General features: G+C 48.3%; 1 protein-coding gene across 17 annotated transcripts in view; it reads right to left on the bottom strand.

Annotated features, from left to right (window-relative positions):
- birc6 (baculoviral IAP repeat containing 6) overlaps nucleotides 1–13,272 on the bottom strand; it is a 153,632-nt gene that overhangs the window by 95,653 nt on the left and 44,707 nt on the right. For 8 of the 17 annotated variants that reach the window (XM_021610071.2, XM_021610147.2, XM_021610181.2 and 5 more), the window contains exons 28-53: nucleotides 13,018–13,226; nucleotides 12,486–12,832; nucleotides 11,137–11,356; nucleotides 10,723–10,859; nucleotides 10,441–10,578; nucleotides 9,938–10,065; nucleotides 9,627–9,758; nucleotides 9,073–9,288; nucleotides 7,149–7,332; nucleotides 6,774–6,974; nucleotides 6,000–6,133; nucleotides 5,268–5,421; nucleotides 5,005–5,121; nucleotides 4,737–4,894; nucleotides 4,429–4,555; nucleotides 4,182–4,292; nucleotides 3,737–3,998; nucleotides 2,943–3,514; nucleotides 2,658–2,833; nucleotides 2,367–2,481; nucleotides 2,055–2,249; nucleotides 1,732–1,932; nucleotides 1,009–1,288; nucleotides 658–914; nucleotides 432–540; nucleotides 79–303 (exon numbers count right to left, since the gene is read on the bottom strand). In XM_021610071.2, the coding sequence (XP_021465746.2) occupies nucleotides 79–303; nucleotides 432–540; nucleotides 658–914; nucleotides 1,009–1,288; nucleotides 1,732–1,932; nucleotides 2,055–2,249; nucleotides 2,367–2,481; nucleotides 2,658–2,833; nucleotides 2,943–3,514; nucleotides 3,737–3,998; nucleotides 4,182–4,292; nucleotides 4,429–4,555; nucleotides 4,737–4,894; nucleotides 5,005–5,121; nucleotides 5,268–5,421; nucleotides 6,000–6,133; nucleotides 6,774–6,974; nucleotides 7,149–7,332; nucleotides 9,073–9,288; nucleotides 9,627–9,758; nucleotides 9,938–10,065; nucleotides 10,441–10,578; nucleotides 10,723–10,859; nucleotides 11,137–11,356; nucleotides 12,486–12,832; nucleotides 13,018–13,226 (5,105 nt within the window). The remainder of the gene's footprint in view (nucleotides 1–78; nucleotides 304–431; nucleotides 541–657; nucleotides 915–1,008; nucleotides 1,289–1,731; nucleotides 1,933–2,054; nucleotides 2,250–2,366; nucleotides 2,482–2,657; nucleotides 2,834–2,942; nucleotides 3,515–3,736; nucleotides 3,999–4,181; nucleotides 4,293–4,428; nucleotides 4,556–4,736; nucleotides 4,895–5,004; nucleotides 5,122–5,267; nucleotides 5,422–5,999; nucleotides 6,134–6,773; nucleotides 6,975–7,148; nucleotides 7,333–9,072; nucleotides 9,289–9,626; nucleotides 9,759–9,937; nucleotides 10,066–10,440; nucleotides 10,579–10,722; nucleotides 10,860–11,136; nucleotides 11,357–12,485; nucleotides 12,833–13,017; nucleotides 13,227–13,272) is intronic. The other 9 variants (XM_021610175.2, XM_021610217.2, XM_021610131.2 and 6 more) reach the window with 8 other exon arrangements.

The following is a 13,272-nucleotide window of genomic DNA, read 5'->3' as shown; positions in this document are numbered from 1 at the left end:
GAGTACAGAATCACAGTGGATGAGCTAGACTGAGTAAAGGATCGACCAGTTTTTATTTTCTGACAATATAGCACTTACTCAAAGAGCTCTCTGTTGAGCAGCACTGGGAGGTCGTAGTTCACGGGCAACTCGTAACTGTGCCACAAGATGGCCGCCACACCGTGGAGGTGGGAGGGAGAGGGCATGACGAGGCCATACTCCCGTGACGAGGAGCTGCTCTGGCGGATGTAGCCCACGGGGCCACTCCTCTTGTGTGCCGCCACCAGCGACGAGTCATGGACCCATTGGAGAAGGGCGTGGATCCTGGAAGGAGAGACAGGGATTACTTGGTCAATAGTAACATATCAAGAGCTGCTTTCACAGATCCAGAATACATAGACCCAGCAGTACTAGGCTCAATACTACACCAGTAGATGTTAAGTGGTCTTTACCTATCCTTAGTCGCAGGATCCTGGGTGGTTCCCAGCTGGTACAGGATGTCAATGGTGGAGTCTGAAGAGAGTCCGTTGAGCCTTCCGAAGAGCAGGGGACTGTTGAGGTCTAAACAGAAAAATCACAATGATTTAAGTACAATGACAAAAGGCCAAGACCTATTTGTGAGATTCAAACGAGTACAATGTGTTCAATGAGCATTTTATTAACATGGCGGCTATGTACTCGTAGGGTCAGTGCCGGAGGCTGCACAGTTCCTCAGCAGGATGTCAATGAGCTTTAGGCCGATGCGGGTGGACTGGAGGCCGATCTTGACCAGCACGGCCTCGATGTTAGGTGAGTGCATGCCGCAGTAGGGAGACATAAGCAGGGCGGCGCAGGTTTGGAGCAGATTGGCAGTGGGGGCAGCGGCGCTGGCCATCGTGGCCTCCAGGTCACTGACGTGGGTCAGACAGTGGTGAAGCAGACGTAGCCAGCCAATACTGTGGGAGAGACAGATGGCAAGGTCACAGGTTAAGTAGAGAGATTTGCTGTGGCATGAGCAATTTTTTTTTTATATGACACTCTAACCTCTACCTGGTTTTAGAGACCTGGTCCTCGGAGGGCAGGAAGGGGTTGTTGACGGTGGCTGAGGAGGTGTTGCCGAAGGCGGTGAGGCCAAGCAGTTTGATCTGGGACAGGCCCAGGGTGCTGGCGTCGCGGGGCCGGTGGAGCCTCAGACACACCGCAGACGCCACCTCAGCCTTCACCAGCTGGATCTTGATGTAGGTGAGGCCGCTGGTGATGATGGGTGTGGACAGAGGCAGCATGTTGACCCCGTCCGCACTGATCTCAACCGAGACCGAGGAGGGGCAGGCTTCGGAGAGGACAAAGAGACGGCAGAGTTAGCAATAGTAGATGAGGGTGGAGTATGTTCAACTTAAATTCACTCCAACTGGTACCGTCTGGCACAGAAGCATGAAAAATCCATGCAAGTTTTTGCATATTTAGAATGGCAATAGACAACACTGGTAGGTTAATATTTGAGTGGGTGAAATAAGCGGGTCATTAGGAAAACCGTGCTTAAGAGGCAGTAGACGGTGTGCCCTTAAGGCACTGAAGCAGAGAGGCACAGATCTCCTGCTGGAACCAGAGAGGCGCAAGTCCTGCTGGTTTTCACTTAAACTATCAGTTAGATAACTAGTGTCATTGATTGGCAAGAAAATTCTCATAACGGTTTATATTTAATTCAGTCTCTGATTAAAAGACAACTGCTCTGCACTATTTCCCCCACAGGGGGTTATGTGGTGCTGTACTCACTGGCGAGGGAGGCCAGGTGTGGCTGGATGTGCAGCTCTTTCAGCAGCACGGCAGCAGGGAGGTGGATGGTGAGGTCACACCACGCCTCCTCTGGCAGGAAGATGTAGGACCAGGCCGCTGAGCGTGCCCGTCTGTGAGGGGGCGTGGCCTGAAGGAGGACCTCTGCCGGCTGGGCCGTGGGGCTGCTGGAGGTGATGGTGCCTGCAGAGGGATAAACAGCATTCAATAGGACACATGCACATTTTGACATCAAATATAGGACAAAGGGAAAAACACAAGGCAAACTGCAATCATTCAAACATGAAAGGGAAAGCTCCACATACCGAGCGGAGCAAAGTTGTGGAGTCCCTCTGCGTTGTCGGGCTCGGAGGCTAGGACCCGGGCTTTGAGGCTGCCGTCAGCAGCCTTCCCTGGGCCAGTGTCCAGGAACTTCATGATGGTGGACACCATGCTTCGTGCCGTGTTCACTATGGCCCGTGTGCTGGTCACCATGTTGTTACAGATCAACTGAACCCCACCTGCATGCAGGTCAAATACAAACACAATGTGTTTAGTCTAATGGACCATATACTAGGATGTTTCCCCAAATGTGTGTGTGTGTGTGTGTATGTATGTATATAGGTAGTTGTGCGCACCCATGTCGTGGAATGCCTTAAGTGCCTCGCTGGTGTCCAGCACTCGGAGGATGAACCAGAGCAGAGGTTCAGACAGCTGGCATGTAGACAGAGAGCCCTGGGAGAAATACAAAGACTGCTTGAGGTTTAAAAACTTTCAGCATCAATGGGTCAAACAGTCAGATATATAACAAACAGAAGTACTACTCAAGCTAAGTTTTTCCCCCTCAATCTTTTAATCTTCACAAGTAAATGTCTAAACAGAAAAATCTAAAATGGTGCCCTTTTGGTCATGGCTGAGCTCAGTCTTACCTGTCTGCCCATGTACCCACAAGCCATGTAGGTGAGGATGGGCTGCAGCATAACCTGCACCGAGGTGGCCCTCTTGCTCAGAGAGGTGAGGATGGTGAACAGGCCGTCTCCTACAGAAATGGCATCTAGTCCGCCATGGAAGTTCTCATGCTTGGTCAGGTGGAGACCACTAGCCCCTACAGACAGGAAAGTATCATCAATAACAAACATTTCAATATAGTAAAATCGGCTCATAGGTGATCCATATTAATAAAGCTTTCAAAAGGTAAGTGCGCAGATGCCTACCTATGATCATAGCCATGGCGCTGCTGTTGCACTGGCCCAGAGCCGAGAGGATCTGGCTCATGATCTGCTGGTTGGCCAGCACCAGGTCAGCCACTCCGGCCGCAGGGCCCTGGTTAGGGGTGGCCCCTCCCGCTGCCCCCTCCTTGCTGCCGCACACCTTCTCCTCGTCCGACGCGCTGCTGTCCGACGCCCCGCTTCCTGCCGGGGGCAGACGCCCGCTGAACTCACGGTCGCCCGACAGGGGCAGCTGAACCAGGGCGTTGACTAGCTTAAGTAGGTCGAACATGAGTTGGTCGCGCGTGGTCTCACCGCACACCGCCTTGGCGTCACCGGGCCGGATGATGTTGGCGAAGAGGCCTCCAAAGCAGGCGCGGGCGCCCACAGAGCTGTCGGAGCCACTGCGGGACACCACCTTGTCAGAGCAGGTGATGTAGTGGTGCACCAGGAAGGTGATGGACTCGATGACAGAGGAGATGGTGGTCACCGACACCACCTCAAAGTTCTGCTCCAGGGTGAACTCTAACAGCTTGACCTGAGCGTCCAGAGGACCCTGGCCTGACTGGAACGGACCCCTGAAGGAAGACGAGAAGAGATGGGGGGGGGGGGGGGTCATTGACGCTGGCACTTTACAACAATTCAGTGTACTGTATTGTGATGGAATCAAAAGGATGGCTTTTGTTGCAGCCCAGCTATAACATCAGATAAATTGAAGATGACTAGCGATCATTTGAATAATGTCTATTAAGTGCTGGGGTGGAACAAAAAGCTGCTCTTGATGCCTCTAGACAACCTACCTCTCAGTAGACAGGATGTGCATCAGTTTGAGCAGGAACTCGCTAAACATCTGTGGGCAGGTGGAAGAGAGGTGCACCTGGAGCCTGGTGAGGAACTCTTGCATAGCTTGGGTGGCAGTGGGGCCGACCTGGGAGCTGTACTGGCTGGTGCCATGGGGGTTGCACCCAGAGAGGAATCGTACAAGCACGTGCACCAGCGTAGGGTCCGACACCATCTGCTGGGCCGTGCTCTCATGAGCTCCCATCCCACTGCTGGAGGCTGCTGACACACAGGACATACACACACTCGATTAAAAAGGAGTACTGTTGAAGGTCCTTCGGTTTTAATTATCTTTGGTTACACTGCAACTTCAATATACATGACTATTTCACAATCCTCAATGTGAAACATCAGTGGGTGTGGCACTGTGTCTTAAGAGTGAGACCCTATTAAGGGTGGACTCACCACTGGAGGGCATGTTGGTCATGAGGGTAAGGGAGTGAAGCACCAGACACCAGGTCCTCAGGGAGGTGTTGGGATACCAGGCTAGCACCGACAGGAAACTGCTGATAGAGGCTGCATTGAAACACAGGAGACAGAAGTTTAACATACAAACACATGTACACATACCCATATGAAAAAACTAAAAGTGAATGGTTTGAGAGTTAAGCAGAAAAGGGAGTGGATTGAGAGACATAGGGTGACCTCTGACCTTGGTTGAGTGGGATGGTGGGCACTCTACTGGCGTTGAACATGAAGATGTCAGATCCACTTTCCTCAGTGCCCCCAGAGCATGAGTTGAGACTGAGGGTTAGCCACAGCTGCAGCATAGACTCCAACTAAAGCAAAAACATGTGAGAGCACTGAATCTACAAATCCACTAATCCAGGGTAACAAACATATTCTTGAGAATGGTCCAGCTCTGTGGAGGGATGAGTAAAGCTGAGGGATTTGCAACAAGTCAATCAAGTCTTCTGGAGTAGTAGAGACCCTTAACTAAACAGTCTGTTGGTGACTGACCTGCACGTGGTGCACCTGGAGCATGGAGAATAGCTTGTTGAAGCAGGCACTCAGCATGGGGATGGAGGAGGCCTGTACCATTAGGCTGCTTCCTGGGGGGGAGCCCCCATGGAGCCCCCGCAGCAAAGAATCATCTGTCCCGTTGGATGCCTTGGACACTGGCGGGAGAGAGGGACACAGAAGGGTCAGCCATCTGATGTTTCACCAGGCTTGAAATATTTTTCCAAGACTGACGTGTCTATAAATCATTTCTTTCTTAGGTGTAGACCTGCAGGGGAGGTTGATGTGAGTGCCTGCAAGATGGAGTCTGCCTCCAGTGTGGCCATCATCTTGAGCATAAGCTCAGCCTGCTGCTCCAGCCCTACCTCCAGGCGGGCGTCCAGAGCTGCGGGAGAGGTCAACGGTCAGGGTTATAAGGCAGAATGTATTGCTTTACACACATGAAACATGCTAGAGTGACAAGCAGTGGTGTGGAGTCCGAGATGAGACTAAACTTTGGAGATGATATCAGGATACAAAATGCACCTTCACCTTGTGACACGGAGATGGAGAGACTCTGAGACCCAGGCTTTTCGACAACAGCCGGGGGCTTGGACACAGCAATCCCTACTCCCCCTATGTAGGGGTTGTAACCGTAAGTGCCATAGTCAGCACCCCAGTAGTCATACCAGGTGCTGCTAATGGGCTGTAGGGAGAGAGAGAGAGAGACAAGAGAAACGCAAACGCAGTCATTCCTCTCAGATGCTAGGTACCTGTATAACATGACATGCACACAAACACTACATTCCTTCGCGTGCAATGGCAGAGGGTTTTTTTTTTCCCAGAAAGAAAAGTAAGAGTCAAGAGAATAACACTTTCCCAAGTTCGTTAGTTTGATTGATTGGGACTACATACAGAAAATTGCTTTGAGACTCAAAAAGCCTGAGCCGAGTTAAATTGGGAAGTTGTATGGAGAAGTGAGGGTGCAGGGCTAAGGGGGAGGTGGTGCTGGGGAGGGATTCAATACAACTAACTTTGTATGACACACACATTTATGTATTGAAAATTATGGTTTTACATGGTTTTACATTTGAAAAGCTACATCATTGATCAGTGGGGTTTATTTAAGTTAATGTACAACTGATGTTTGTTTTGGGCAGAATCAATATGAGTCCCAGGGGTGATGCTATCAATAACTCAATATAAAATGCAAGAGAGCATTAAATAGAGAGAAAGAAGGGAGTGGAATAGAAAACACGCAGTTGAAACATGCAAGTTACGTACCTTAAAGACTTTGGCGGCAAGGGGATCTTTTTCCAAATCAATATCTAAAGGATCAATATCAACATCCATGAGGTCTTGTAGCAAGTCAAAGTCAATGTCTTTATCTTTTTCCAAAGATGACAGAGGTGGAGCACCTTTGAATAACGAAAAGAGCTTTAATATTGCCAAGCAAGCACACTAAACTAGAAAACTCAGAGGCCTTCTTTTAGGAAATTACTAGGCAATTTTAAGGCCTACAAAAAATTGGTTGGCCCACTAAATCATCAAGCTCTGACAACTTTGGCCAAAATTCTGACTTGGTATTAACGCACAAAATATGTGCTTTTGTGTAGCCCATTGATGATGTCAAGGGAAATAAGATTTGTGATAGTTTGAATTCAGTTACGCAATCTCAAGTCAGGATTTCTACCATGAATTATTGCAACTTTTGCCCAAATTAAATAATAGTCTGAGGAAAATAACAACCACCCCGTAAAGCATTTTGATATCTTACAGGCAGTAAATCTACACTGTTTGAACTCAATATCCAAAAAGGCAAACATAACAAAACAGTCCATTCCGAATTAAACTGGTTAGAGAAGCTATCAATACTCTCCTTTAAAATAAAACTGTCAGAACAGGAAGCCACACAAAATACAGAAAAAAATACTGAGAATAAACATGCAGCTAGCTAAAAGGGGAAAAAAGAAAAACAATTTAACACAAATGCATTCATCATGATAAGTGAGGGGGTCCATGTGTAAAATGTGATCGAGGACTGGACTACCAACGCACTTTGGAAAACAGAGGAGGTCCCAGGAGTACCTGCGATGATATCCGGAGACAGGGCCTCGTCAATGGTTTCCACGAGGGGGATGGGGGTGGGCTGGGCTAGGGAGTCGTCAGAGTCTATCCCTGCTGAGGACGATGCCCCTGCTTCCTCGCCCACCGCCCCCTCGTCCATACCATCCAGGGACCCTGGGGACAGCAGCTCCCCTAAGGAGAGGAGTCAGAAGAAGGTTAGTGTTGTGAGAAATTGAACACCTAAAGACTGCTAGCAACGCAAATATTCACCATATCTATAATAGAATACCAGGTTTAGCTAGAAAACCGAGTTCTTCAATGTCGTGAGAATTGAACAGTGACTTGAATTGTAGCAGCTACCCCTACCTGCCAGGATGTCCTGCAGCATGCAGGTGAGGGAGTACTGGGCCCAGGCCCCTCCCCAGGAGATGTCCCCCCTGTTGAAGTCTGTCCCCACCAGCAGCAACAGCAGACGCTCCAGCTGGTGCTCCGACACCACCTCACACAGGTGGATAGTGGGCCTGGTGGCGTTGGCTATCCTGGCCAAGACCTGAAAGGTCAAATCAGACATGTGATCAGCACAAATTTCTGACAATGTATGCATTTACAGTGCCTTGCGAAAGTATTCGGCCCCCTTGAACTTTGCGACCTTTTGCCACATTTCAGGCTTCAAACAAAGATATAAAACTGTATTTTTTTGTGAAGAATCAACAACAAGTGGGACACAATCATCAAGTGGAACGACATTTATTGGATATTTCAAACTTTAACAAATCAAAAACTGAAAAATTGGGCGTGCAAAATTATTCAGCCCCCTTTTTAATACTTTGTAGCGCCACCTTTTGCTGCGATTACAGCTGTAAGTCGCTTGGGGTATGTCTCTATCAGTTTTGCACATCGAGAGACTGAATTTTTTTCCCATTCCTCCTTGCAAAACAGCTCGAGCTCAGTGAGGTTGGATGGAGAGCATGTGTGAACAGCAGTTTTCAGTTCTTTCCACAGATTCTCAATTGGATTCAGGTCTGGAATTTGACTTGGCCATTCTAACACCTGGATATGTTTATTTTTGAACCATTCCATTGTAGATTTTGCTTTATGTTTTGGATCATTGTCTTGTTGGAAGACAAATCTCCGTCCCAGTCTCAGGTCTTTTGCAGACTCCATCAGGTTTTCTTCCAGAATGGTCCTGTATTTGGCTCCATCCATCTTCCCATCAATTTGAACCATCTTCCCTGTCCCTGCTGAAGAAAAGCAGGCCCAAACCATGATGCTGCCACCACCATGTTTGACAGTGGGGATGGTGTGTTTTCATGGTGATGAGCTGTGTTGCTTTTACGCCAAACATAACGTTTTGCATTGTTGCCAAAAAGTTCAATTTTGATTTCATCTGACCAGAGCACCTTCTTCCACATGTTTGGTGTGTCTCCCAGGTGGCTTGTGGCAAACTTTAAACGACACTTTTTATGGATATCTTTAAGCAATGGCTTTCTTCTTGCCACTCTTCCATAAAGGCCAGATTTGTGCAATATACGACTGATTGTTGTCCTATGGACAGAGTCTCCCACCTCAGCTGTAGATCTCTGCAGTTCATCCAGAGTGATCATGGGCCTCTTGGCTGCATCTCTGATCAGTCTTCTCCTTGTATGAGCTGAAAGTTTAGAGGGACGGCCAGGTCTTGGTAGATTTGCAGTGGTCTGATACTCCTTCCATTTCAATATTATCGCTTGCACAGTGCTCCTTGGGATGTTTAAAGCTTGGGAAATCTTTTTGTATCCAAATCCGGCTTTAAACTTCTTCACAACAGTATCTCGGACCTGCCTGGTGTGTTCCTTGTTCTTCATGATGCTCTCTGCGCATTTAACGGACCTCTGAGACTATCACAGTGCAGGTGCATTTATACGGAGACTTGATTACACACAGGTGGATTGTATTTATCATCATTAGTCATTTAGGTCAACATTGGATCATTCAGAGATCCTCACTGAACTTCTGGAGAGAGTTTGCTGCACTGAAAGTAAAGGGGCTGAATAATTTTGCACGCCCAATTTTTCAGTTTTTGATTTGTTAAAAAAGTTTGAAATATCCAATAAATGTCGTTCCACTTCATGATTGTGTCCCACTTGTTGTTGATTCTTCACAAAAAAATACAGTTTTATATCTTTATGTTTGAAGCCTGAAATGTGGCAAAAGGTCACAAAGTTCAAGGGGGCCGAATACTTTCGCAAGGCACTGTACATAGTGCCAACCCAATCCCAATTGCCAGCAAATCAAAGTTGCTGGCAGTGCATACCTTGCAAACGAACAGCAGGAGGTCGGCGTGACAGGTGAAGTCCATGGAGAGGAGGAAAAGGGACAGTTTCTGCACCACGGAGATGCAGCGCTCGTGGGCCAGTGTGAAGGGCAGAGGCTCCACCTCTGGGGCCTCTTTGGCGGCCGTGGCCTCTGTGTCCAGGGTGGAGCGGGGCCACTCAGCTGTACGCCTCAGACGGATCAGGTCCTTAAAGTGCTGCCATGGAGAGAGATGTGGGGAGAGATGGAGAGAGCGAAAAATAGATGGAGGCAGATGTCAGGCAGCGGAAGTCAAGTAATACACATGGTTTAATCTATCCCTATTCCAACTAGCATATTTGTAACCTGTGTGAGTGTGTTGGTGCACACGCTATGCTAACTACATGTGCAGATCGGTCATAGCTTGTTGAAAGGTGACCCAAAAACATATTTGATTTATATTTTTGTGTTACCAAGATGAGAGAAAAATAATTATTTCATTCTTAGTCATTTGATTTCTACGGGAAAACCCTTTGCTATTCCAACTTTCCTTTTCAGAGTATCTGAAATCCTCACCTTGGATGTGGCCTGTTTCAGCTTGGCCTGCTCCACCAGCAGTTTGTATGAGGAGCCTTTGTTGCTCTGGATCTTCTCCTTCTCAATTTGCTCCACCAAAGCCTTCTGTTTTGCCTTCAATAGATTTAACTGCTACAATGAAAAGGACAGGATAAATAAACACCGTAAAGACCATCTTTTACATGACTTCATGCAAAGCCAGTAGTAAGAGGGAGAACACATTAACTATGACTAACACAGATTTACGGGAGAGATTCACAACTCCCTGACATTTTTGAGATGGACCGGACGTTGGATTTGGACACATTTACCTGTTTGTGGTGCACCAGCTGTTTGCGGATCTTGCGGGAGTACAGGCGATCCAGGCTGCTGTTGCCTTTGGCTGAGCGGTTAGAGCTGGAGGACTGGAGGCTGTTATTTATAAAGCTCCACTGATTACCTTGATTCATTGGAGAGAGGTGGGGGGAAAAAAGGCACGTTAGAGTTGGGTTTTTGGTTCCAAATCAATGTGCAATAATATTACCCTGTTAATATGATTCGTGGTTCTCAAAACGTAATACTTTTTTTGTAATAAAACCTTGTTGATTTTATAGCTAGCCTCGCAGACAAAGAGTAGTAGGATACAAGTTTATCCTAAGCCTATAACATCACTCGTGTAACCAGGCTGTTAGAAAATATTTTTTTAAAGTCAAAAAGCAGGGAATAGGGTAGACAAAACAATAAATATGATCAGTGTCGTGATTGCTTGGCCTCATAAGTCCTCAGCAGCACATCTCATTGGAGAGCTACACCGCCCTAGCCTACACTACGCTACCTGTCAAGGTGCGCTCCCTCTCCTTCCCTCCCAGGTGCTTCTTGCCTGCAGACGCCTCGTCCTCCACACTGGCCACGTAGTCCAGCAGCCGCGACACAAGCATCACCACCCAGCTGATCATGGGGACGTCCAACACACCTGCCGCACACACAGACACATACTCATAGGTTGCTGGTTGAGTCCAGAGCCCTGGGAGCCCGGTGCTGGGGCCAGGGACCACCCCAGCCACCCATCCCTGCTGCCAGCCCCAGCCCAGGGACCCGCCACCTCCGGCTAGCCCACCTTCAGTCCTGTGATGGGCAGCCGCCATAGGTTGCTGTAGGGGGGACAGCAGGCTGTCCAGCAGGTTAAGTAGCCCCTCCAGCACGCCGCTGTTGCTCAAGGATCTTTGGCCGATGCAGGACAGGAGCATGAAGACCCTGAGGGACGACACATATAGGACCCGGTCAATCTCCGCAACATGGAAGCACAAATCAATAAGTCTGGGTGGGTGCTTCTGATATAAAGATAGGTGTTTGTTACATTCAAACACACACCTATCTTTACGGAAGTTAGAGAGACAGTAACCAGTTTGTGTTGTGAGGGGGAAGTGTGGACATAATGATTGTCCAAGGAGCTACAGTTTGTCAGTGTGGTGCAAAGAATCTAAAGGGAGTGCAGTGGATAGAGACAGCTCCTCAGTACATAAAGGCCCACCTGTCCTGGGGGAAGATGAGCAGCTGCTCAGAGTTGTAGAGCTCCTGCAGGACGTTAGAGAGGAACTGGCCCCACCAGCGCTCCCCTCCACACAGCTGCACCAGCAGCAGGCCCGCGTGCAGACGGATCTTGGGCGTGCCGCTGATGCACAGGTGCTTGAAGAGCTCCTCGCAGGCCTGCGCGTGGAACGTGCTCTGCAGCACGGACGGGACTGCGTGCCCTAGAGGGGAAGGACAAGGAGAAAGTATGATGTCAAATGAGAGCTAGGGAAGGATGAGTGGGAAGGAAACACAAACAAGCTAAATATAAACAAATAAATACTGTACAAGGGTGGCGATATCAACTAAGAGGGTACGTGATATAACGAGGGGGGAAACTGCAAGAGGGGTACAACGCAAGTGACTGCCAAAAACATTAAATTACCACACGTACTTGACTAAATCAAATAGCGTTCAACAGAGGAAAAGTCCACAAAGTCCACAGTTCCCAGAAAGGGCCTTTCATGAGGAGACACGGACCACTACACAGAAACCACAGGCCTTGAAAAAGCAACTCTTCACTTCGGAGAGAAAAGTACAGACATTATCCTTCCAATCAAGACCTTAAAACTAGACATCTCAATTCACTATTCTGCAGACAGCCAGTGAGAGAACTACAGAGGGCTGGATATAATGAGGGAGATTAAATGAAAGGCTCCATTCCACTGCTCTGAACAGGGCCATTTGGAATTCACTGAGGGTACAGAGACAGCGCAGGCATAACGCCAGGAAACATCAGCAGCAAGGGGGTAATACTTTATTCTCTTTCATAAGAAGAGACAACATGAAACTGTATGACGAGCTGCTAGGGAGCGTCAGTAGTGATTTGACGGGTGAGAGAAGATTGCTAAGCACTCTTCACAGAACCATGGGCTTTCAGTTAACTTTGAACAACTTTGAAAAGCGAGTATTTATCAAAACTTTTTCAAAGACATCATACAGAATTGGTTGTGAGAATACGCATTGAAAACATAGGCTATTTCATTGAAAAAGGCAAGCGAGGGCAGAAGACAAAAACAGCAAATAATTTATTCCTACATTTCTCGTGGCTTGAAAGAATTCATGCTTCAAACATGGCTACGGTACAAAAATGCTATAGGCTTATGCAAGAAGGGGAAAATACATGTATTGAGGAGGTGTGACTCAGATCATTCTAAAAAATAACCTACCAATGTCCCCTAGAGATGTTGTTAGGAGAACAGACTATCAGGTAAAGAAGGATACTGGTTTGAGGCTAGGCCAACTTCAACTTTTCAGAAAAGTAGATCCCATCCCTGATACAGACCCTGTGGCCCTCCCCAGACATCTCACCATTGTTAGAGTGCAGAAGGCTGAGGAGTGTGTCCAGCAGGTAGCGGATGATGGTTCTCAGCTGCTCGGTGGATGAGTTCTGGATGAGCTCCCGGGGGTCGTAGGGCTCAGGCAGGATCTTGCGCCCGGCTCCCAGGGATACGCGGAGCCTCTGGACAGCGTGGTGGGCCAAGTTGAGTTGTAGCTGCAGCTGGATACAGTCCTGATAGGCCGAGAAGACACGCGCGTCCTCCTCCACCGCCTTGTCAGGCTTCCGCAGGAAGTACTGGGCATTGTTGGCACTGTTCAGAGGAGGCAGGTCGATGTTCTGGAGTAAGGTCTCCAGCCGGTGGCACCCCAGGTTGTACCTTAGGGAGAGGGCGAGCACAAAAGAGAAGTAAGAGTCAAATTTGCATCCTATATCCACAAAGCATTAGTCCATCTCCATTGATGACAAAGCTTGTCTGTCTAGCAGATACTGCATAAACATATATCTCAAATAACTTAAATCAGAGTTAGCTAACTAGTTGAATAGTTTGGTATGCCTTCTGACCTGCACTGGATGTCCTCCTGCAAGGCCACCATCATGGCCAGGTGCTGGTCCAAGTCAGGTTGGCTGGCCGCATCACTCTCTCCCCTCAGGGGGTCGTGCATCAGCTTCAGCTCGCTCTCCCAGGGCAGGATGTAGGTGTGGCCATAGTAGAAGCCCAATGGGATCTTGGCCCGGGCATTGGTGCTGCCATAACGACCAATCACAGTGATCTGTTGGGTGAAGTGGGAGGGATGGAGAAAAGGGGATTAGGTTGTA

This window comes from Oncorhynchus mykiss, chromosome 1 (assembly GCF_013265735.2).
Source record: "Oncorhynchus mykiss isolate Arlee chromosome 1, USDA_OmykA_1.1, whole genome shotgun sequence".
NCBI lineage: Eukaryota > Metazoa > Chordata > Actinopteri > Salmoniformes > Salmonidae > Oncorhynchus > Oncorhynchus mykiss.
This window is presented reverse-complemented; position numbering and strand designations above follow the sequence as displayed.